The sequence below is a fragment of the Natator depressus genome, chromosome 9 (assembly GCF_965152275.1).
Source record: "Natator depressus isolate rNatDep1 chromosome 9, rNatDep2.hap1, whole genome shotgun sequence".
In the NCBI taxonomy this organism is placed as follows: domain Eukaryota; kingdom Metazoa; phylum Chordata; order Testudines; family Cheloniidae; genus Natator; species Natator depressus.
In genome coordinates this window covers 66,031,350-66,056,128 of record NC_134242.1, presented here as the reverse complement: position 1 = coordinate 66,056,128, position 24,779 = coordinate 66,031,350, and the positions used below count along the sequence as shown (strand labels likewise).

The following is a 24,779-nucleotide window of genomic DNA, read 5'->3' as shown; positions in this document are numbered from 1 at the left end:
AACCTCAGTGGAACAAAGTGGAGGCAATACAGGGTTGGCCTTGATCGGTCCTCAAAAAGCAGGTTTCTAGGGATAGTAGGATACTGTCGGAGATTCATCCCTCATTTCGCCATGAGAGCAGAGCCGTTGATGGACCTGATAAAGGCCCCGAGATAGTAAAGTGGACTGATGCGACGGAAGGAGCATTCGCAGATTTAAGGACAGCCTTTTGCTGTCGTCCAGTACTCATAGCTCCAGACTTTGAAAAGGAATTCGTCATACAAACAGACGGCTGGGAGGTAGGGCTAGGAGCCGTCCTTTCACAGATGGTAGGGGAGGAGGAACACCCGATCCTATACCACAGCTGGAAACCCCTCCCCAGGGAACAAAAGTATGCTGTCGTTGAAAAGGAATGTCTGGCGGTAAAATGGGCCATGGAGACTCTCAGCTACTACCTACTGGGGCGGCGATTTACCCTCGTGACAGACCACTCCCCGCTCCAGTGGATGCACAGAAACAAGGAGAAGAACACAAGTGTGACTAGATGGTTCCTATCCCTGCAACCCTTTCATTTCCGGGTACAGCATAGGGCAGAAGCCAACACGGCAACACTGATGGCCTGTCACGACAGCACTGCCTGTCGTCCCAAGTAGCCCAACCCCATGGTGTTGAGCTTGAGGGGTTGGGTCGTAGGGTGAATATGTGATACAGCATGGCCAGAGGGCAGCAGGAGAGTGATAGAGGGGAGATATGTACGCCCCAGGATGATGAGAGCCTTATTCCCTGTAGAGAGATTAATTAGAGCACCTGAAGCCAATTAGAGCACCTGAAGCCAGTCACCTGATAAACCCCCCCGCTTCAATCAGACGGGGAGGAGTTGAAGCAGAGTGGTTTGGTGTTGGAGCAGAGGAGAGTTTGGAGAAGTGCTGTGGCGGGCTAGAAGACCAAGACCCTAGGTAAAGGGAAACCCAGCTTGCAGAGAGAGAGGGCATGAAGCCCCACAAGCTGAAGGGCCAGAGAGGGAAGTAGCCCAGGGGAAGGAATCACTAGTTCAAGTGGTTTGTTGCTATCCCTAGGGCTCCTGGACTGGGACCTGGAGTAGAGGGTGGGCCCGGGCAGCGCCGGCTGTACAGTTTTTGCTGCCCCAAGCAGTGAAAGAAACTGCCGCCACGGCCGGCAAAAGGGAGAAGCTGCCGCCGATTTGCTGCCGTGGCCGGCGGAACAGAGAAGCTGCCACCGAATTGCTGGCAGGACAGAGGGGCTGCTGCTGAATTGCTGCCACCGTGAAAACACTGCCGCCCCTTTCTAACTGCCGCCCCAAGCACCTGCTTGGAACACTGGTGCCTGGAGCCGGCCCTGGGCCCCGGTCCCTCCCTCTCCACTCCTGTTCTTTGGGATACTAGTGGAACAGTTGATAACCCAGACCAGGGCAAGAAACGGCGCCCTGAACCCCACCCACAAGAAGAGAAAGCGCAGGACCCATCATAGCAGTGCCGGCAATTTGCCAAAAAGACCTATCTGGAAAAGTAGTGAGTGATCATAAAAAAACAATTGCCTTAAATGAGGGGTGACTGCAGGAAGAAGCTGCAGGAAGGGACAGTCTCCTGCAGTAGTCACTGATGAGGGAAGACTCCAGGTGGTCAGCCCTTCCTGTCATGGCTGGGTAGAAAGCACCAGCTGGAAGCTTTGTTTGCCTTTTGTGAGTTTGTGGTCATTTTGGACAATGAATGAAGCCAAGAAAGAGGGACTAAGGTGTGGCTGCTATCTCTCCAGGCTGGTGAGGAAGCAGTGTTTTATACAAAGTACAATATGCAAATTTAAGATATTTTAACATTTTAATTGATTCGGGTGTGGCTGCATCCAAAGGACTGACACTGGTGTCTCATATATTACCAGTTTAAGGATACTGGTACCAAGGTTACTGTCTGTTTCATTTTGTTTTTGTTTGGTAGGGCGCCGGGGAGATTTATCAGAATGTTAAAGTAGCACTTGGTGTTGAAAGTTAGGCCACATTTTAGGTATGAGGAATATACTTATAGTGCCATAGCTACACTGGCATAACCCTGTAGTGTACAGCAATGGATGGGGTTTTTTTGTGGCTGCAGGAATAACAGCTCTATGAGTGAAGGTAGCTAGGTTGACGGAAGTATTCTTCAGTGACTTGGCTGCATTTACACTGGGGCTTAGGTCAGAATATCTACGGTGCTCAGAGGTGTGGATTTTTATAATCCCTAAGCTCTGTGGCTATATCAAACTAAATTTTCAGTGTAGATCAGGTTATGTGCACATGGATAGCTACCAGCAATGATATGTTTCATCTCCTGTATGTGGCCCACCCTTGTCTTGCAGAGCTTTAATGCATCCCATTTATTCCACAGATCCACCTTTCTCCCAGCCCCTGGGAGAGTTGTATTCCTCTCCCATGTGCTCCTATAGAGTCCCATTGTCCTCTTCATGCTGTTCCTACAGGCATAATCTGTGTATTGTTCCCAGGGTCTCCCACCATCTTACTATTTCTCTCTCTCTCTCTCAGGGTCTCCCACCATATCTCTCTCTCTCTCTCTCTCTCTCTCTCTCACACACTCACACTCACACTCACACTCACACTCACACTCACACTCCCCAAACATTGTCCAGCTATGCCAGAAGGACAGGAGACACTGCACGTGTGGTTTAATTAGGTTGCAACTTCATTCCTAAACATCTGGGAGTATCCAGCAGATAAAAGTGTACAGTGCTGGTGATTCCCTAATTATTTACATATGACTGGGAGAGGGGCTGCTCATATCCTCGTCCCCAGCCAACCCACTGCTGGGACCCTTTGTCACCAGGGGCAGATTAAGGTTTTGTGGGATCCATGGACCAGAGCAAGTGGGAGGCCCTTCCCATACCTTCCGCTTACAGTCCCCTCCATCCCCCCACTCCTGCTGGGGAAATGGGGTTGGGGCATTTGGAGCTCCTTCCGGGGAGTGGGGTCAGGTCGCGGGGCTTCGTCTGCTTTGCCCACCCACCCAGTGCTCTGCCCACCCAGCAAGTACCTGGTCCCACTCCCTGGCACTGCGGGGATGGAATGGAGCAAGCCCCTGCACCCCGACCCTGTGCCCCAGCTGGAACGCCGGGCAGGCAGAGTGGTTCAGAGTACTCAGACGCTCTTTTTTTCCGGGGCCCCCAATTGGCTGGCGCCCCTGGGCACAGGCCCCACTGGCCAAGTGGCTAATTCGCCACTGTCTTTCACGCTGTCTGGAGTTACTCATGACCATGAGTGCCTCAGAGCAGATTGTCAAAAACAGAGCAGACACCCCAAACTGGTGTTGTGTTCTATAATTAGATTTCACCAATGTAGAACCAAATGTAAATTCCCAAAATGCGACAATAGCCTTACATTGGAGTCACAGAGAGTTCGCTTAGACTCTCCAGTCTATCTTGCCACCCAGACAATCTGGATTTAGTGATAAATGGCCATTTGTACCAAAAATCACAAATATTTCAGATTACTCCCATTCCCAAGAGACCAGTCACTCACCCAGGTCAAGTTGCATTCTAGATCTCATACCAAAGACAACGCTGGTAGCCAATTCTATAGTAAACTAAATATAGTTTATTAACTCGGAAAAGGAAATGAGTTATTGGGAAATTAAAGCAGGTAAAATACACATACATGTGAGTCACAGTCTATAATTTCTAATGGTGGTGGAGTTGTAGTAATCTATTAGTTTCCCAAAAGTCTCCCAGGGCTACCCAAAATAATTCTGGGAATCTCTGTCTTCTTGTTGCATCATTCTGCCCTCTTAGAATCTAAACAGTCCAGACACGGATGATTTTTCCCTGAATCCATACTGATAGCTTCTTCTCACAGAAAACAAGCTGACAGGGTCACCACGTATGCTGGCTCTTTCTTTGATGGGTGGAGAGAGAGGAGCACATTTAGAGTCTTTGGTATTTGTGTGTGACGATCACTTTTCTTCAGATGTGCACAAATTAGCACTTTCCTGCTGAAGTTTTTCATTTCCATTACACAAGGCTTCTTTCTCATTTGATGGGTTATTTAGTTACAGGGGTATATGCAATGTAAGTGTTTGCTATTACATTATAACAGGATACAGATAAGTGAAAACAATGCGTGTAAGTTTAAACACCAAATACATTCTTATACATATAACAATCATTTTGATCTGTTCTAATACACAGGTGAATTGGCCTGGAGCTTTGGTGTGAGCTGGCATTTGGTCTGCCAGCATCACACCCTTGAATGAGGGTTAAGGGGGACTGTAAAGGAAGTGAGTTGATTCTCTGCCATACCAGTTATAGGTGCCACGAACTCCTGCTCCCCGTCCTCCCCGTTTCTGATCCTGTAAGGAATACCTCCTTTAAATCCTTTACCAATCCATTTTATATGGTCACCATATCCCTTCCCTATGAAATACCTGGACATTCACCACAAGGAGCTGTCAGTAATTAGCTGGGCTGGCTCCCCGCCCCCTTCTCCCTCCTAATATCTAGCAGTGGTCCCAGACACCTACTAATGCCATCTTTGATGTCTGCCAAAAACATGACAGCTCCAAGTCTGACAAATTATCCTACCTGAATAGTTCTGGTGCTGTGTCCATGAGAAATTGCTGATGCCCCTCTGCTGCCTATTAAATATGTCCACCTTCCTTTTACATACTAACCAGTCTCATCCATCTGAGAGGCTTCACAGTTGCCCGCCACACCCTGCATTGCAACATGTCCGACCTAATAATTTTTACTCCTGGGGAAAAAAGTTCCAGGATCTGCCCGAAGTCCTCTTACTCACCTACCATATTCATCTCTAGTGGTGTGTGTGTGTGTATGGTGACAGAATGAGAGAGATTTGGAAGAAATGCTCTTTGCCATTCTTGTAAGTGAGAGGTGGGCAAACTACGGCCCACGGGCCAGACTTGGCCCCTGAGGGCTTTGGATCCGGCCCGCAGGATTGCCAGCCCCGCGCCGCTTCCGGAAGTGGCCAGCACCACGTCCCTGGCAGGGTGGGCGTGGAGGGGGAGGGGAGGGGGCAGAGGGCTCCACGCACTGCCCTTGCCCGTGGCTACCTCCCGCGAAGCTCCCATTGGCCGGGAATGGGGAACCGTGGCCAATGGGAGCTTTGGGGGAGGCTTGACTCTAGGTACCTCCCCCGAAACTCCCATTGCTCGGGAACTGGAAATCACGGCCAATGATAGCTTCAGGGGAGGTACCCACAGGCAAGGACAGCGCGCGGAGCCCTCTGCCCCCTCACCGCCATGGGCCGCAGGGACATGGTGCTGGCCACTTCCCGGAGCGGCGCGGGGCCAGGGCAGGTAGGGAGCCACTCCCTCTCCGGAGCTGCTCCAGGTAAGTGATGCTGGGCCAGAGCCCGAACCCCTCCTGCTCCCCGCCTTCCAACTCCCTGCCCTGAGCCCCCTCCCGCACTGTGCACCCCCTCCGGAATCCAACCCCCTTCCCTGAGGCCCCTCATACACCCTGCATCCCCTTGCCACGAGCCCCTTCCTGCACACCGCACTCCCTCCTGCACCCCTACTCCTTGCCCCAGCCCTACATTCATGGCCCTGCAAGCAATTTCCCCACCCAGATGTGGCCCCTGAGCCAAAAAGTTTGCCGACCCCTGTTATAAATAGTGAAATGTAAAGAACATAATACATAAGCAAAAGCATCCCTAACTCTGTGGGGAAATAACCCTTTTGTAACTGCTCTCACTAAAGCCATCATGACATATTTTAAATATAGTATAGATCAACTAAACAAATGAGACTCTTTTGATGGTATTTTGATAGACAACGACCTCATAACAAATAAATCCACAGCGTAATACAATATCATGATCAATGGTCCAACACTATTTTATGGAATGAATTATAAAAACAAAGAATTCAAGTCAGCTAAAATGCTGCAATGAATCATTCTTGACAAATGTTGCTCATTTCAATCAAACTCAAATCACTATCGTGCTATTTTGTGATCTGTAGCTTTTAATCATTTTATCTTTGTATGCTAATATTCTTATACACCAAATAATACATACCTTCTAAACAAGGCCAGCTAGTGATATTGAGCAGTCTAGAGAGACTGCTTCCCTTAGGCACCTATATACCTACCGATGGATCATATGGGTGGGTCGTTGCATGGTATGGAGCCCATCACAAGACCTGCTGGTAATTCCTTCCGATGATTCATCAAGTTCTCTGGCTCAGGGATAGCTCATCAGCCTTATGCAGTATTGTTGTAGCTGTGTCGTCAGACTCAGGCTACCAGGTAACTGAGGGATGACTCATCAGGTCTAAAGAGGATCTGAGGTAACTCCAGGTTAGGTAGGCTCAGAGGTATCACACAGGTATGAGAGAGAGTGGGAGGAATAGTTCAGAGGCTTTCTGTGTCAATGCCCCAAGATCCAGGCTTTCCATATCCACTTTAAGTAGCAACCAAACCTTCCTTTCAGGTGAAAGAATGTAGTGGAAAGTCACAGGTTTAAACTTTGAGTTTTATGAGGATGATGACTTCTTCCATGGACTATTCCACAGCAAGGATTTGGATCCTACTATAACTAACATACATTAGTGGTAGCGATGTTGTAACCCTTATACCTTCTGGGTGTGGTGTTCTGCCTCATCTGGTGACATTGAGACCACTTAGAGAGTCATTAGTGAGTCTGCTCTGCAGCCTTAGCTAAAGTGGCTTTTAGCTCATGCAGTAGAGGCTCATGCTCTAAGCTCCAGAGGTCCGATCCTGCCCGCTGAGGACCGGGGTCTGTTGGCATTACAATGTCATTGAGAACTTAACATTAAGAATTATAATATATTAATTAAATTCTGCCAATTATAAATTACCTAAAGTTCTTGCTAACCTCTCAGCAGATGCTTGTTGGATTACTCTCAGAAGCATAACTCTTCTAATAACTTTTTTTTTTTAAATCCTTACTATTACTATTCTGGATATTCTTGTTAGCCATATAAATGTCAAAAAAGCTCTTGGCCTCAATTCTGTGACAATTAATTCCACATGTAAATGTCTCTAATACAGAGGTCCCCAAACTGTACAGCACTCCTCTCTAGGGGGTGTGGAGACATAGGGGGAGGGCAGGGGGGGCTTGGGCCAGTCCCATGTGGGCAGGGATGGAGTGCCACCCAGCCTCTCAATGCCCCCAGCTCTGCTCCGGTCCCTCCCCCAGCTGCATCCCCAGCTTCTGGCCCTGCACTTGGCCCTGTCCCCAGCCTCAGTGTATCTCTTCTCCTGGCCCTGTACCATCTCCCAGCCTTTGCTGCTGGCTGCAGCTCCGTTCCCGGCCTGGGGTGGGAGTGTAGCCGCACTTGGCTGCTCTGCTTCCAGCCTCTGCCCCCTTACTCCCGGCCGTGTCCCCCCTCAGTTGCAGTCCCGCTCCTGGCCCTGGCTCAGGGAGGAGATGGAAGGGGGGCACAGACGGGCATAAGGGGGGGAGGGGGGGCACAACCCTGAAAAGTTTGGGCACTGCTGCTCTAATATGTCTCACGTATTAAGATATCTCTAAAAAGATTTGCAGTAACTCTCTCAGTCAATAAAGTTACTTAAAACAACTTTTTTATGTGTTTTGCTATTTTAATCATCACAATTTACACTAATGTTTTAATAGTCCATTTGGAAGGTAAGAGAAAGTGTTAGATTATTTGTGATGGATAAGAAAGGCAAGGACATTTTTTGGCAGTGAGCCATAAATCTAGCAAAATTGATCAGGGGGATTAAGTTATTGAATCACTAACGAGTATATTCCTGAAGGTGTAGTGCATGACTGATTCCTTCCAGACTAGCTGCAGTGTTTGGAGGTATTATGAATGATTGCTTTGCAACGTGAACAACTGTAGCTATTGAGAAATATCCAAAGTGTAAAGATGATGGTATCTTAGTTAACTGTTTTTTTTAAAGAAATGCATCAAAAGGACAACAGACTGAAATCCAAATGTTTAATTGTGTACGATTTGTATCCAAGTAGTTAGGGGAATAGAAAAAATGCAGCTAGTCTGTGTACTGGCTGGATATTTCTCTGAAGTCTTTTTGCACAAATCCTTCTCTTGCTTCAAGGGTCTCAAAGTACCAGAATTTTGTGTAACTCTCCTCAGGAGAGTAGGCAACATAATCTGAGGCCAGTTCAGAGGGAGTTATATAGTTCATCATAGACTCAAGCAGAAAGCTCCGCCCCTTCCTCTGCCAATTTTCATCATCATTTGCTGTGATACATTGATTATATAGCTCTTTCTGGAGCATTCTGTGATGGGGGTAAGTTTGAAAGGTCCCAGCAAGAAGAGTAGTACCTATTAGATTCTGGGGCGAAATTATTCTTGGTAGTCACTCTTCGATAGTATTAGTGAGGCCCAAATTGTCATGCATAGTTAGTAACAACTATTAAGATCACAGCTCAAGGTAGTATTGCCTACAGTTGTTAGGAGAAATGACAAGTAATCCATTTTAGATCTCAGTTTATTAAAAACAAACAAAAAATCCCAATCAAAACAACAAACTAACAAACAAAAAAAACCACCTCATATGTTCACAAGATCTCAGATCTTGGCCCCAGGGAGAAGGCCAGCTTGTGCAACTGAGACCTCAACTGAGAGAAGCGATCAGGAAAAAAAATAACCACACACAAACCTGTGAATGTGATGGATATAGCTCTCCTTCAGCTAATACAAAAATCATTTACAAATGAGCTGCTGTTCCATCACTGTTCGTCTTCCTCCATGATTAATTTACTTTTTTAACCTCTGTTGGCATACATTTTAGACGTTTGAGATTTAGTCTAGGTAAGACAAGATTATGTGACTGTGCCTGACTGACCAGGGCAGACAGTTTCAGTAGAGTCTTATGGGGATTGATGAACATTTTGCAGAACTTCGTGTTCAGTTATTAGTCACATTATTGCTGCAGGAAGAAAGAGGGAGAAATTAATTTTCGTCTGAAGAGGCAACTTAAGAGTAACCCAACCAAGTATTAATTTAAAAAAAATATTAAGGGAATTTTACATTCACATTTGGAATTCTTTAGTTAAAGTGAGGATTTTTTTTTTTTTTTTAAATAGCTTTTCAGAAGAGTTACGCTTCTGGGCATAAGCCAACATGTGAATGTTGGGAGGTTAGCAAGAACTTTTCTTTTTGCACGTTATTCCATAATCACCCTTTGCTGGGTGATTCTTGCATATTTTTCTGAACCATTTGCTATTGAGGTCAAGGACAGGATACTTTACTAAGCTAACCACTGGTCTGATGAAAGTATGGCAATATTTATGTTCAATTGGCATGCAAAATTATCTGAATCTAATGGGAATTTACTAGCTGCAGACTCTTTCTCAGTGTTTGCTGCACATTGTGTTTAAGTGGCTAAATGCTGGTTTTATGTACAGTGTTGGAGTTATTTTTATCACAGGAAATAGAACTAATGAGCACTATATAAATAGCTATTGGACATATACAGTGTAAAACCAAACCTGATAACACAAGAAGCACTGTTGAAGAGAAATCTGTATGCAGTGCTTTAAAATGTATGCAGTACATAAAAGTGAGCTCATATGACTTTATTATAACGTAATTACTTAACATGAACATTTTAAAAGGGATTTGAAACTTTTTATATACAATATTTCGTCTCTGTTATAAAATGTAAGATAATTTTCTAGTGTTACTTTAAAATGTAACAAGTGCAAAAGTAAGAGGTAGTTTTACAATGTTAAGCACCATAATAATAGGTAATTTCTTTGGAACTGTGACGTCAGTGACAGAATGTTAGTGACAGTGAGAATCTTATTTAATCTGTAGTTCTTAGCATTCCATGTATCTGGTTTTCATCTACTTCACCTTGAGGAAGTATTTTGGCAGAATGCACAATGCTGGTTGCCAGTGATTTTTGCAATTTACCTAAATAAAACTCTCCAATTCTAGAAAATGTTTTATTAATATTAAATGGGTTGTTGCAATTGGTTAAACTGAAATTGACATTGTTCTGGGAAAAGCTCTTATATTTGGAGATACACATTACTTGAAAAAATGAGAATGCAGTTGTACTGTATGACTTTATGTTGGAAAGAGACAATATTGTTTATAAAATTGAGGTACACTGGATGAAAAGCTTTTTGTTCTGTTTGTCTGTATTCTCACTTAGCATTCTTCATCTTGCAGATGAGCTCAGTGAAAATGTTACGGCCTCGCCTCAATGGCATCCTTTTCAAGCTTATGTTTGAGGAACATGTAAACAACATCAGACCTGGCATGATGGCAGTAACGCTAGCCTGTGAGGAGTTGAAGAAGAGTGAGAGCTTTAATAGGTGGTTAGAGCTAGTGTTGTTGGTTGGAAACTACATGAATTCAGGCTCAAGAAATGCCCAGTCGCTGGGGTTTAACATCAGCTTTCTTTGCAAGGTAAGGTTAAACTATAACAACTTTTATTATTTTATAAGTGCAGAGTTGGGGCCAGATTCTGTGCAATGCTGCTCTAAACATACAACTGAGAGTGCACCACCATGTGAGAATCCCCAGCTGGTACTCAGCCAATGTAGCCAACTCAGTATTACCCCATTTATGATAAAGGGTCTGTGTGCCCAAAGGCTGAAGGAAGGGATATTGCTGGAGATTTCCTGTCTTATGCTGATCCTGAATCAGTGTAACCACTCCTTGGAGGAAGTTACAAAATCATATACATTAGAACAGAGCTAAACCTGCTCTGATACTTACTAGAGGTTTCTCACAAGCTCCAGGTGCCCCAAAGATTTAGGTAAAACAAATGTATTGCATAGTTGATTGGGCTCAGAGATCATTCCAGAATGTTATCTACAAAGGCCTATAGGGGTGGGAGGAATAAAAGCATGGCTGTTATCATCTGGGTATATCATATGTAACCAGTTCCCTGCCAGTCATAGATTTCAAAGCCAGAAAGGACTCTGTAGTATAGGCCATAGAATTTTCCCGAAATAATTCCTAATACTTTGGTTCAATTTCAGTTGTCGGGTTTATTGTGCCAGTGCTGGGTGATACTGCTGACCTGTGATACATTGGAGGTCAGGCCAGGGATATGTGTAGACCTGGGGGTATGCAGAGGTCTTTAAGGGGATACTCAAATCATCTAGATCATTGTTTCTCAACCTAGTGGTTGCAGCCCCGGGATCACAAGTGGAGGACCAGCATTAGGGGGTGGCAAGCAGGGCAATTGCCCAGGTCCCATGCCACCAGGGGCCTCGAAAAGCTAAGTTACATGTCGCCTGGGGCTCGGGCTTCAGACAAAGCTCACAAGTGACAAACAGGCTCAAGTAGCACACTGAAATGTAAGTACACTATTTATATTCCAATTGATTTATTTTATAATTCTATGGTAAAAATGAGAAAGTAAGCAATTTTTCAGTCCTAGTGTGCTGTGACACTTTTATGTCTGATTTTGTATGCAAGTAATTTTTAAGTGAGGTGAAATTTGGGGTACACAGGACAAATCAGACTCCTGAATGGGGTACAATAGTCTGGAAAGGTGGAGAACCACTGGGCTAGATGATCTGGGTGGTCCCTTCTGCCTTTAAACTCTGACTCTGTTTTAGAGAAAAATCAGCAGAAATATTAAATAGTTCCAGTGTAAAAAGGGAACATACATCAGTCGTCTTTGAGTGTACTGAAAAATATGTTTATGATTACAGATGGGTTCCTTATGCTTCAATCTGTAACCATCCTATATTTAACTAAGATTGTGTGACTGCAAGACTGCAGGCACAAAGAAACCTTCAAACGCTATAGTTTTAATGTAATTGAATTTGGTTATGTCCATAGTAAGTACATGCAAGACATAGCTAATCTGAATCACTTTGCAAGATCCAGTTTTATGTGGATTTTAAAACAGGGCAAAAATGGCAGATTATTAAATCACTGATAAATACATGTTTTAAAACTGGTTAGCACTTAAATCTTGTATGTGCACAGTCATGCAGATGGATGAAGTACGGATTAATCTGGTTTAACTAAGTACATAATGTACATTGCAGTAAATTTGGAACATGGGGAATTGGGCACAGGACTCCTGTTACTGTTACCAAGTGTTCCATGCCTAGTTTCCTGAGCACTGTTCTGATTTTTTTCACTTTTTTGCAGTTCTGCTTCCTCCTCACCATCACACACACATAAGTAGAGGATGTAATACTTGTAACCAATTAAGTTTGTTTGGTCTTCTTTGCAGTCCTTGGCTGACAGTTGGCTTGTGCATGAAACTATGCTAGCTGTTGCATGCTTTAGCTGCAGCAGTTGAATGCTTTAACATGCATTGGAATGTGTGGCATTTTGCTTACATATGCGAAAACACTGTAATTGATTTTGGGGAGCGATGCAGCAGAAACTGTGTATACCCTAGGACATGCCAGGCAACACATTGTGGCTCTTATTAAAAGGAGGGGTGTCATGATGCAGAAGAAAAGGATACAACTTTTGCATGACAGGGAGATGCAGAGTGGTTTAACGGGTGTGGTGCTCATGCAACTGAGGTTGCTATCTACCAAGTCAGCTGCTGCCTGTCTCAGCTTGTGAGGAAGCTGTTGTTTTTGAGAGTGTGTCCTACTCTTGTGGCGACCCTCATGAGAGGATAAGAGAGACTAATTTTGACCAGCCTTAAATTCATCAGATTAGACGTCAGCAATCAAAGTGGTGTGTGTGTGTGTGTGTAAGTAAATTGCTTTTCTTTCCACCTTATTGTTTGCCACCATCATGGTTGTCAAATTTCCCCCAGATCATAGGTGACTCTTGAGCTTTTGGAGGAAAATAATGTGGGGAAGGATTTGATGTAGGTGTTTTTATACTGTAGCTGTAATGGAGCTGTCAAACCCCCTCTCCCCCCCCCCCCCCCCCCCAGTAATGTCTTTGGTCAATGCTGCCCCTTTAAAATATTTCCCTGCCTGATTGAGTGTCAATCAAGGAAGATTTCCTCTTCCATCTTGTCCTCGTTTTAGGATGACAGGTTCAAGCTTGTTCTTAAGCAAACTCATATTATTTAAACCAGGGTCAATACCAAGGGTGAAGTACTTCCTTGAAACAGAGAGCAGCCTTCATAATTGCGTAGGCAAGTAGGCCTGCAGGGCTTCAGTGTGCATGCAGATATGGAGGTTGCTTTATGGTAAGGAGAGGGTCCTTAGTTAATATTTAACAAGGGATGACGGGCATTCTTCCGGTAGGTGTTCTTGTTCTAGTGACTTAGAGTACTACCTAACAGTGCAAACTGGGGATATAAATATAAACAAGCAACCTCAAGTCTTGAGAACTGTTTATTTACCAAAGTCTGGATAATCCCAAAGTATGACTTTAGCAGATTGTTTTAAAGTTAAAAGCTTTCAGTTCTGAACCCTCCCTCACCGCCCCCCCCCCAAAAAAAAACAAATTAAAACAGGAATAATTTAAACTTGATTTTTTTTTAAAGTTTGGCAAACATCTTGTTTTTTTCTTTTGTGTGTTATGCTAATTTAGACATCCAGTGTGTCTAGATATGAAGTTGTTAATCTTTTACCATATATTTTTTTAGTTAAAATCTTTTCTCCTGTACTGGACCTTGCTTATTTATGTAAATTGACTCCTTTGGAATAAAGGGAATAAATAACCTGTACAAAAATTAAAAGGGTTAACATTAATCTCACGGAAGACTTTTATAGCAACTTCGTATGTTTTGGTGATAGCCTTTCTGTCATCTACCTCTCAAATAAAAGTTTTGCCACACAACACTGATCTGACATCTTTCACTAGAGGTAGACTCAAAGGATTCAGCACAAAGATTTTGCCAACTTCAGATAAAATAAAAACAATCTGCTGGGAAATACTATCATGTAGTAATAGCAGTTTTAAAGAGAGAGAGAGAGAGAAGACTGAAGGTTTTTAAATCAAATACTGCTTTCGCTTTTCAGTAGAATTTTCATCTAGTAAGAAATTCATGCTTTAAGCAGGAAACGACTTGTCCTTAATACGTGAGGAAGACTATGCATGTTAGTATTCCTGCACAATGTAGATACAGGAAGGTAATTCTTAGAATTCAGGTAATATGTTTATGAATAGCTGTCAGCATAAATCTCTCCGATGCTGACATAGTACATGTAAATTGACTAATGTTGTAAATTGTATTCTACTGAATTAAATAACTGTTGAAGCATAGCTAATTACGGTTGCAGCTACATTCCAGTTACTATATCTGAGGTATAATTGCTTCTTTTTAGTTGGACTGTTCCATACTAAACTTTTTTTTTTTTTTTTAGGACTGCTATTTCCATTTAAATTATTTTAAAACTAATTTTCTCTTTGGTAGATTTGGAAAGAAAGTAATAAACTGTTCTATGTAAAAATCTAGGTTGTAATAAGGTGTTTACTTTGGTGGTGGTTGCAGAATATATCAAATGTCCTTTGTTATCGGTTGATGTCAAAAATTAAACTAGTTACCATACACAATCATTGGAATAAAAACCCAAGAGATGGCTAAACCAAAAATGTTAATTATACCAAAGGTGTCATTAATGCGTAGCTAAAAGTATTACTTTCACCGTAGAATATTAATTGAGAGCAGTACATTTTCGCTATGTGATACACCAAACTAGCATGTGCTTAACTGAAAGAAAATTAATGGAAGTGAAGATGAGTTTTCCATGATAGAGTGCCCTATGGATGTCTGTTAGTTATTATAGAAACAACAGATAGTGATGCTAGAGATAAGGGTCATTGTGCCATTTCCATTGTAGACTCCTTTTTTCAGCACTTTACATCTTGGCCATTCTAATTTACACTGGGTAAAAAAAAATCATACAGTAGTCAGACAAAAAGTATTTTTCCTTGTAAAATATCGTTGAATTGTGTTGTTTTTAGTAACTTTTTGATTCCTTAAGATATTTTTTGACTGAAACTTTTGTTACTTGTACTTTAGTAATCCTCAGATACTTGATTCTTAGTATTAACTCTAAGTCTCATTTACTTCCTTTTAAAAATGAGATATTTATGTTTGAGAAATGACTTTTTGCAGTACTTTAACTTCATAATTTTGTTTTGTTCCCTAGGTAACTTTGTTTTATTGCAAGTTATTAACAGTAATAATGGCTACACATTGTTTGCTAAGAATCCAGTTTCTGGTAGATAACAATGAAAGTCTCCTATTCAATTTGTACCTAAATTTCACTGATACTGTATCGGTTGATATGGAGGGATTATAAACACAATACAATATTAGTGGATTTTACTTCCCTCTCCCTCCTCCCCACTCCCAGTGCTTGTTTGTAACAGAAGTACTCTTTATCCATAGTGGTTCATGACACAAACTATGCTGCTTTGCCCTCATGGTGCATCTAAGACCTCTTCTGAGGCAGCTTCTCTCAGAGTTTACAGTATACTTCAGTCTTCACGCCCACTGTGTCCTTTGTCTTCATTTTGATTTTGGCAACCTGTGGGCCAGTTGTTTTTTCCCACTTCATTGTGTATAATACATTTGCATTTCTGTTGTAATGGCTCCAAAGTGATCTAAGAAACTGAACAATGTCAGCTGGTGACTTTTTCTTTTATAAAAACACATTAAATGTGATTCCTAGCTTTAAATGTAAAATTTAGTTTATCAACCTTATTACAACAGTCCAGGCAAGTTCGTGTTTTAAGGTTACCAGCCAATATTTGTCTCATGTTGAAATGTAGTTAATTACAACTCAAGACCCCTACAATTCCTAAGCAAAATGGGTATGTGTTGGATGTATTTGATTTGTTCAGTGTGTGTGATGCTTGACCTTCATTTTAAATGTTATTTTATTCCAGTTAATAGAATCTTCTTATTCCTAAGACATTCAATAATTCACTGTACTATTAGAAGAATGTTTCACAAATGAAATACCTCACTTGTCCTTTGATTTTACATTTGAATTTATTAGTTTCATCTGACTTTGTTTTTTCTCCCTATTTCTTGTTTTTATTGTTATGGAAAAGCACAACACAGGTAAACTAATATCTATAATCAGTAATCACAAGTTATTCTATTGGCCAGTATTATGTGGCCTTCAGTTTTGTTTCATGCCATCCAGAGGTATACAGAAGCCAGCAATTCCATAGAAAGCAACTTAAATATGTGAAATACAGAAGCCAGAAATTCCATAGAAAGCAACTTAAATATGTGAAATATCTTATGTCACTATGATTTGCTTGGATTCCTTGAGCCTGCTGGTACTTTCCTCCTTTGAGAACTCCAGGGGAATCTTTGCTTTCTCTTTACAAGGAACTTGACCATCTTTCACTTTCCGAGTTTCATTGGAGGAAACTGTTAGTCTTTTTTTCAGTTGGGTAGAGTGCATATATTATGTAATGAGTAAGTTTTAAACTTTATACCTGTTCCATGTAGTTAGTTTTTTAAAATGGTGGATGATCATCAATGGTATGAGTCACAATCTGTATGTGGCATTTGCATGAGCTCTGTTGCAGGGTTAGATTAGAAGTAGGCTGTGATAATTTACAGCCAATGTAAGAAACACATTTCTTCCATTATTAATTTTTTAAGCACTGCAAGCTGGAAAACTGACAACTTTCACCAGCTTTAAAATAAATACAGAAATGAATATGCTTTTTTTACATTTGTTTTCTCAGAGCCTATTTACTTTTGTTTAGATATGATAACATCACACATCAAGATTTAATTATAAATCTCAGTTTATAGTGTAATATATTTTCTATAGAACAATGCTTTATTAATATGATCGCCTTTTGGCTATTAGATTTACTTACACACGCACAAACACACGTTATTAAAATAAATGTTGAGGAAAGAAAGATAACCAGGCAATACTCACAGTAAGTTTGATTTCTTCCCTTTGGAAAATTTCTCTTTAAAATAATGGAATTTTCACTCTGGATTTGGGGAGGAAGCTATAAAATACTGAGAAAGAGGCCCATTTGCTAGCGAATCTATTCAATGTGTGTGTGTATATAAAAACTGACATGGGTGAGCTACTTCCTATAAAGAGCTATCAGTGTAGTGAATGGAGAAGGGGAAGGGTGGGAGGGGACAAAGCCCCTTGTTCCAGCTAGGGGGAAGCATCCACCTGCTGAGAGATGGGCAGTGAATTAGAGTTTTGGCTGTTACCAGCTTCCTGAATAGGGTACTGGTGCCACAAAGTTTGTTTGCATCATACTGATTAATTGTTTTATTAGTCACTACGAAGGCTACACTGGGGAGAGTTTATTTTTAGTACAAATGCAGATATTCCCATTTTCATATGAAGGGATACATTTTGACTCTTGGTTTAACTGGACTTCTGTTTTAGTTCCCGTCATTTGAAAGGTGGCCATATAGCGACTGTGCTTTAGGTGCATTTTATTTCCTTTTTTGGTTTGTGGATTATACCAAAATAAAAACAGTTACATGAACTGTGTCTGCATTACATAAATATGCAGTAGATGTAGACATATATTGTCCTAAACAAGAAAAAAGATGTAAAGAAACCTTCCTTTTTTGGTAAAACCACTGACAGGAAGTGATGAGTCTCAGGTTTGCAAGAAAAGAACAAATGTTGATGAGTCCACATATATCATAGGTGGCAATAAATAATTTCAACATTGGAACAGACAAAGAAGAAAAATATGGTTTATGGTCTAGCAGTAAGCTTTACTTGGTTCACCACAAAGGCTCTTTCCATAGAGAATTTGAGATCAAATTAACCCAGCTGGTTTAGTATTCTATGGTCTCGTGTATTCATTTTCTCAGTCTAATCTATGCCTGATTTTATGATTCTCAAAGTATGGGAAAGCTGACAAGATAAAGAACATTTTGTGTATATAATTAGTCATGTAGAAAACAGTTTTTTTTTATTCTCTAAGAGCTCTCATCTGGAGAGACTTTGGCCTTTTGTGAATGGAATTTAGAAAGAATCTAACAGTGTGACCTTTCCACCTAGTTTTTATACTATATTTTTCCCCAATATAGAGATGTTGCTAGTGGGTCAGTCTTCAGATCTGACAAAAGGCAATGGACACAAATACAAAAGCAAGTGGGAAGTGTAGGAAAGCAGGTGGAACCAGGCAAGCATATTAAGTTGAAAATGTAGACTATGTTTAAAAGTTATGAATGTCTTAATGGTTGGACAGTAATTCAAGCCATCACTTACTAGATAAGCCTCCACACATGGTAAGAGAGTCTGAAGTTAATAGCCTTAGAAAAAATAAAATGTTTTAAAATTTATTCAGCATATTTCCTTAACTATGTGGAAAATTTACCAGACTTACAAAGGGGAGTTAGGTGTCCAATTTCTATTGAAAATCATTGTTGTTTGAGAACCTGACTCTCATTTGTGGTTTGGAAAAATAGTCTGGCAAGTGTGTTAAGTCATGAAGAGAAGAGATGTAGAAGATAGAAGTACAGTGGTTTGGATTGCTTCAGCTGTATATTTCCGCTATTTCCAACTGTGTATGTGTAATCTTTGCCATAGGTTTCTAGACCTTCAAACTGTAGGTTTTATATTTAAACTACAATATTATTTTAAGGTGTGTTCCAAAATGGTTGTGTGTATGTGGGCTCAATTGTAGCACCATTTTCAGTTAGGTTTTTACTGGACTACAGAATTTTTGCCAGAAAAGTTTTCCTCTTTCTATCTGAGTTCCTACAGATAGTTAATTTGATGGTGAATGTCTCTGGCGTGTCTTATTGTCTATTGATTACACAAATATTCTTTTCAGATATTGGCAAGCAATGGAGCTTTTCCTTTTGGTCCACGGTTTGATGATATGCAGTAGAACAAGAGACATTGCAAACAGCGGCAATGTTGTAGGGATTAAGAGTTGGAGTCATTACACTTTTTTTTAAAAATTGTGGCATGTGTTATGTGTAGTAAATTGTGGTATGTGTTCAACCGAGTTAGATGGAAGGTTTATACAGAATGCTAAACAAACGTTAAGAGCTTGGTTTCTTTAAGTTGACACAAGTGAAAATCAGGTTTATCGTCACTGAAGTTATGCAGGTATAAAACTCTGTGACTTGTTGAATTTCATGAAGTAGTTACATAATTGAAATGTATATGTCTGTACAAAGTTCCTTAGATCCCACCTGCAGGTTTCTGAAGGATGGGTTCTCAGAACTTTCTTCCATAAATGTTTTGCATATATTCCATTAGTCTTACCACTTGATTTTATTGGAAAAAAATCATCGATGTTGTGCGTATGTGTAAATATTCGAAGTAATAGTACGGATCTTAAATTTAAACATTCAGCATGAAGAAACCATACATTTAGAGGTTAGAATATTAAATAGGAGCAGGTTAAATCATGGATAAGAATCTGTGATGTATTACCTAAATGGATATGATTTAGGGAAAGTTAACTGATTTCCCTGTAAGTCTGCTGAGGAAGTTGGATAACTTAGTTAAGTGGGACTTCATGTCTCTATATTGAATAAAGACTAAAAAAAACAACTTTAGATTTGTCTGTCAGTCTGTTAAACAGCTGTAAATATAGAACAATGCAGTTTGTGTTTTTGTAAAGTACATATATGTGATGGGCCAAAATTTTTGTGACTGTATGGACAAATGCATAACTCTCAGTAGGACATAACATACAGATATATAAAAGAACATTTAGCTTCATGCTGGATAATGACTGGGTATTGTATTTAACAGACAAATCTTCCAATAAAACATCATTCTTCTTCGAGAGCTGTCCCTGTGGGTGCTCCACTCTAGGTGTTGGTGCGTCCCTGTGCCTTCGCTCGGAGATTTTTACAGTAGTACTCGTACAGGTCGCGCACGTGCAGAGCCCCCCCCCCCCCCCCCCCGAGTGTACCTTCATAGTACGCGTGCACGACCGGTCTCCTCAGTTCCTTCTCTACCATCCCCGGCCTGAGACGGAACTCAGAAGACTCGTTAGAAAACTTTTTCTCCCTTGTTACTCTTACCCTTTTAGATAGTTACTTTGTTACCACTAGTGTTAGTTATTAGTGTTACCAGTAGTGGGTGTTAGTTTCTCTCTCAAAAATTCTCTTAGTTCCTGTCAGTGCACCCACTTCGGACATGCCTGGCTCCCCAGGCTTTAAGCGCTGCTGTAATTGTAAGGATGCCATCCTTCTATCTGATGGCCATTCAAAATGCATAAAATGTTTGGGGGAGTCCCACATCCCCCCCAAAATGTGCCCACTGCAGCAAACTTAAGTTTAGAGCACGAACGGACAGGGAGTTGAGGCTAAAGCTGCTCCTGTTGCAAAAATCCTTACGGTCAGCTTCAGAGCCAGGCGCTGATTCCGGCTCTGCTCCACACCACAGCCCCCCGCCTCTAAGAAGATGAAGAAAACTTCAAAAAAAAAAAATCACCTTCTGTCACCCGCAAAGCAAACTTCGCGGGAGAAGGCTTCTTCCGGCAGGTCTACCACCTCCTTCCCAGCACTCCCCCGGCTGAGCACTTTTGACACACCAGGCTTCTCTGGTGCCGTGCGAAACCTGCCTGTGAAGCTCCAGTGCCGAGGCTTCAGGCTTCCAGTTGCCTGCCTCTCAGTTGGCACCTTTCGGCACTGTGGTGGAAGTGGTGCCGACACATGCAGATGTGCCTCCTCCCCCCCCCCTCCTGCAGGCTATCACCGCTACACCGACACCCGCTGAGCTGGCCGTCAGCGAAACAACTTTAAAGACACCGGTGCAGAGGAACTTTTCGTTGCAGCAGATTCCTCTCGCACAGCCCTCGCCTCACAGAGGAGCTTCAGCACCTCAATTTACGCAGTCAAATGACCTGCTTTTGTCACCCATTCTGCAGTCACCCTTACTGAATGTCTACTTCTCGCCAAATGCTCAGCCAGGGTCCGAACAGCCTTCCTCCAGTGAGGAGGAAGCTGGTTTCCAGGAGCATTTTTCACCATATGAAGTCTCTCATCCTCAGACCACAATTAATAGAGGTAATAGAAACAGCACCTCTTCCTACTCTCAGGATCCTGCCCCATGGTGTGTAAACCTGTGGATGGCACCACCTATGCCCTTCCCACCACAGTGGTAATATTGGGCCCCGTGGGCATCCTGTCCTCGAGACCACACTCGCTATGCCACCTCAGCCAAGCCCAACACCAGCCTGGCACCACAAGCTCACAAACCTGCCACTGATGCCAGTCACCAGACAACACCATCACAAGTGCAGAATCAGGCACGACCTGTCTCTAACCCAGCAGACCCAGTTATGCCTGACGAAGCCGTGCTTCCTCCTCCCCCCATCATCTTTAGATGACTTCAAAATTTCAAGACCTTTTCAAAAGAGTGGCCAGTGAATTAAGAAAAGGAGTACTTGTGGCACCTTAGAGACTAACCAATTTATTTGAGCATAAGCTTTCATGAGTGACAGCTCACTTTGAAGCTGCTGACCTTCTTTCCTAAACCACATGCAAACTCTTTTGAATCCACAATGCATACGTTAGATGTACGCAGGACTTTGTCCTTGTATTTGGATAGAACCAAGCCCTTTAGGAACTCTTCTAGACTTTTTGTCTCCATTACGGAGTGATCCAGAGGGACACCTGTTTCGACCCAGAGACTTTCAAAATGGATTTCTGACTGTATCCGATTCCGTTACCAGATACGGAAAGTTACGCCTCCAGCAGACATCATAACTCACTCCACTAGATTAATGGCTACCTCTGTGGCTTTTCTACGCAAAGTTCCCCTGACTGACATCTGTAAAGCAGCCACTTGGTCTTCTGAACACACTTTTTTTAAGCACTATGCCCTTACTCAGGGCCCCCTCTCAGATACATGATTAGGCAGAGCTGTTTTATCTACTGCATTTCCACCCAATCGGAAGTCCCTACCTCCTTGAGATACACCCCTTTTAAGTCACCTAGTGTGGAGCACCCACAGGGACAGCTCTCGAAGAAGAGGAGGAGGTTACTCACCCTGTGTAATAACTGATGGTCTTGGAGGCGAGTATCCCTGTGGGTGCTCCACTACCCACCCTTCTTCCCTCTACTTCGCAGTTGGGGTAACCTTCATTGTAGAGAAGGAACTGAGGAGACCAGTCGCATACGCGTACTATTAAGGTATGCTCAGAGTGGGGGGGCAAGCTCTGTGCGTGCACAACTGGTATGAGTACTGCTGTAAAAATATCCAAGCGAAGGCGCAAGGACGCACCAACACCAGGAGTGGAGCACCCACAGGGACACTCATCTCGAAGAACGTCAGTTACTGCAGAGGGTGAGTAACCTCCTCCTATGCATTCTTAAGTATACATTCTTAACATAAATTAATATTCAAGTGTAGTACTTATCAGTTGTTGGACTTTTGTTCAACAGTAATACGAAGATTTAGAAAAACTGCAAGAAAAGGCCTCCAAGAGGAAGACATCTTCCTACTATAAATTACATTTTGTTGAATTAGAGTCAGTCCCAGTCATGGAGAATCCGGAAAAGCATTTTTGATGACAGATTTAGAAGTGAACCGAGAAGAGCATGTGTTAAACCTGTCTGGTCGTAGCTACAAAGCTAATGTCTTTATGGTAATTACAAATCCTTAAAAATACATTATCTTTCTGGATGTTATATTGCAATGTGTGGTGTTATTGAAGAAAGCAATGATTTGTAAACAACCCTTGGCAGAGAGCACAGAACTTAATTTTGTTTAAATAAAGGAGACCAGCATTAGAATGCATGTGCTGTAGCAAGACTGGCAAGCAATAGTAGCTGTTTTGATCTATGCACTGGAGTGTTCATGATTGCTTAAGTATTAACTGTTCTGTGGATATACAAATATGATAGAGAAAGAAGCAACGACTAGAGAAAAGAAGATAATGCACTGGAATAACTAAAGGTGAAACTTCTGAATATGTTGGTGGGTTTGACAATTTTGCACCAATAAACCAAGGACTACTCTTTACCATGTTGCAATAAATATTAACTTTTTGCTATGACAAGAAGACACTTAGGGTTGTGCGACGTTGCCATGGTAAAAATCTATTTCATTGAAGGGGGGAGGAGGGGGGAAGGAGGGTTATTTTTAGGCTTGCAGAAAGTTCAGATTCTGTTTTTGTTCTGCTCTGAATCAGTGGAGTGAGATACAGCAGGAATCTTTCCATCTGTAACAGAGCTTTCTTAGTCAATGCTTCTTTCACCTCAGCTGCTTACTGTGTTCACTCTATATGGCAGATGTTAATTATTACATTTTTGTATATTATAGATGATTCAAAGCCACAGTGTTTGTATCCAACTCCAGAACACCTCTTAAGTTTGGGCCAAAACTATACTGTATATATAAATAGCTATAAAACATACTAGTAAACATTTAAGGTAGGATTTTCAAAATTGCCTAAATGGTTTAGGAGTATAAATCTTGTAAATCAGTGGGACCTGTGTTTGTAATTCATAGGTGGATTGAAACCCCCACCCTGAGAAAATGCTAATTTTAATCAATAAACACATAGTGCATGTACTTTATAGAGGGGTCTTGAATTTTAATATTTTTAAGACTATTTTGTGAGATTAAAAACACATTCCCACACCTCCAAAGGAACTATGTCTCTGCTTTCTGAACCAATCCTCAGAAAATGGGGGTTTATTGACCTCTTGCATCAACTACATTTGAGAGCTCTACTTCTAGGGTCAAAGTGAAGGAAACAACCGCCGATACTCTCCGCTACCTGCCCATTCCCATACCATGTCCCTGCTTTCATCATTTCACATCTGTTCCTCAATTTTCTTCCACTTTTAGTTTGTATGCTTTTCTGTTTTTATCTTCTTTCCCCTCTTCCACTTATCTGTTCCCTTCTGCCTTTCCTTTCCCCTCTGTTCTTCTCTTCCCCTCATTCTGTTTTTTTATCTACCTTGTGAACTTACAGCTTCCCACCCTGCAAAATTTGAGGTGTGTAAGAGCTTCCTGGATATCTTTCCAGACTGTTGCATCTTGCAATACCTCTAATTATTGCTACACTTTTTGGTATGCCTGATATAACACATATCTGGCAGAGCTGGGGACAAGTGTTGGAGTGGTAGCGTTGGTGATGTTGGAACACCATGAATAAAACTTCCCAGCACATGATTAAGACCTCTTTTTGTTGAAGGGGAGGGGAAAGATAGACTTCGAGTAGTGTAGTCTCTTTAGAACTAAGTATTAGAGGGCCTCGTTACAGCTTCGGTACCAAACAACTTTGTGGTATGCGGTGGTATAAAAACAAATATATGTGTGTGTGTGTGTGTGTACGTATATGGGGTGGGAGGGAAACTGTTATATTAGGGCAAGACTGTGGTCCCCCTTAGTCAAATTGGTGAGCAGTTACTCTCAAGTAGGGCCTTTGACATTGATCACTGATGTGAGTAAAGAGTTCGTAATTTGGTCCCTCCTTAAGTAATAAGCCTGCTTTGTGCACTACATAAGACCTCTTTTTGTTGAAGGGGAGGGGAAAGATAGACTTCGAGTAGTGTAGTCTCTTTAGAACTAAGTATTAGAGGGCCTCGTTACAGCTTTGGTACCAAACAACTTTGTGGTATGCGGTGGTATAAAAACAAATATATATGTGTGTGTGTGTGTACGTATATGGGGTGAGAGGGAAACTGTTATATTAGGGCAAGACTGTGGTCCCCCTTAGTCAAATTGGTGAGCAGTTACTCTCAAGTAGGGCCTTTGACATTGATCACTGATGTGAGTAAAGAGTTCATAATTTGGTCCCTCCTTAAGTAATAAGCCTGCTTTGTGCACTACATAAAGCATTAATTTGTGTTTTATACCAAGTTCCTGAATCTCTCATATTGGTTTTGTTCACACTATAATTAGATTTCTCTTAGTTTGTTTTTTTCCCCCCATAGAAAACTGCAGGAAAGTTTAGCATTTTCTTATCTCTCTCTTTACAAGAAAGCAA

The 24,779-nt window shown here is 41.8% G+C and overlaps 1 protein-coding gene across 4 annotated transcripts in view; it reads left to right on the top strand.

Annotated features, from left to right (window-relative positions):
• The window catches only part of DIAPH2 (diaphanous related formin 2), an 807,400-nt gene that overhangs the window by 363,857 nt on the left and 418,764 nt on the right, over positions 1-24,779 (top strand). For all 4 annotated transcript variants that reach the window (XM_074964437.1, XM_074964436.1, XM_074964435.1 and 1 more), the window contains one exon: positions 10,131-10,370. In XM_074964437.1, the coding sequence (XP_074820538.1) occupies positions 10,131-10,370 (240 nt within the window). The remainder of the gene's footprint in view (positions 1-10,130; positions 10,371-24,779) is intronic.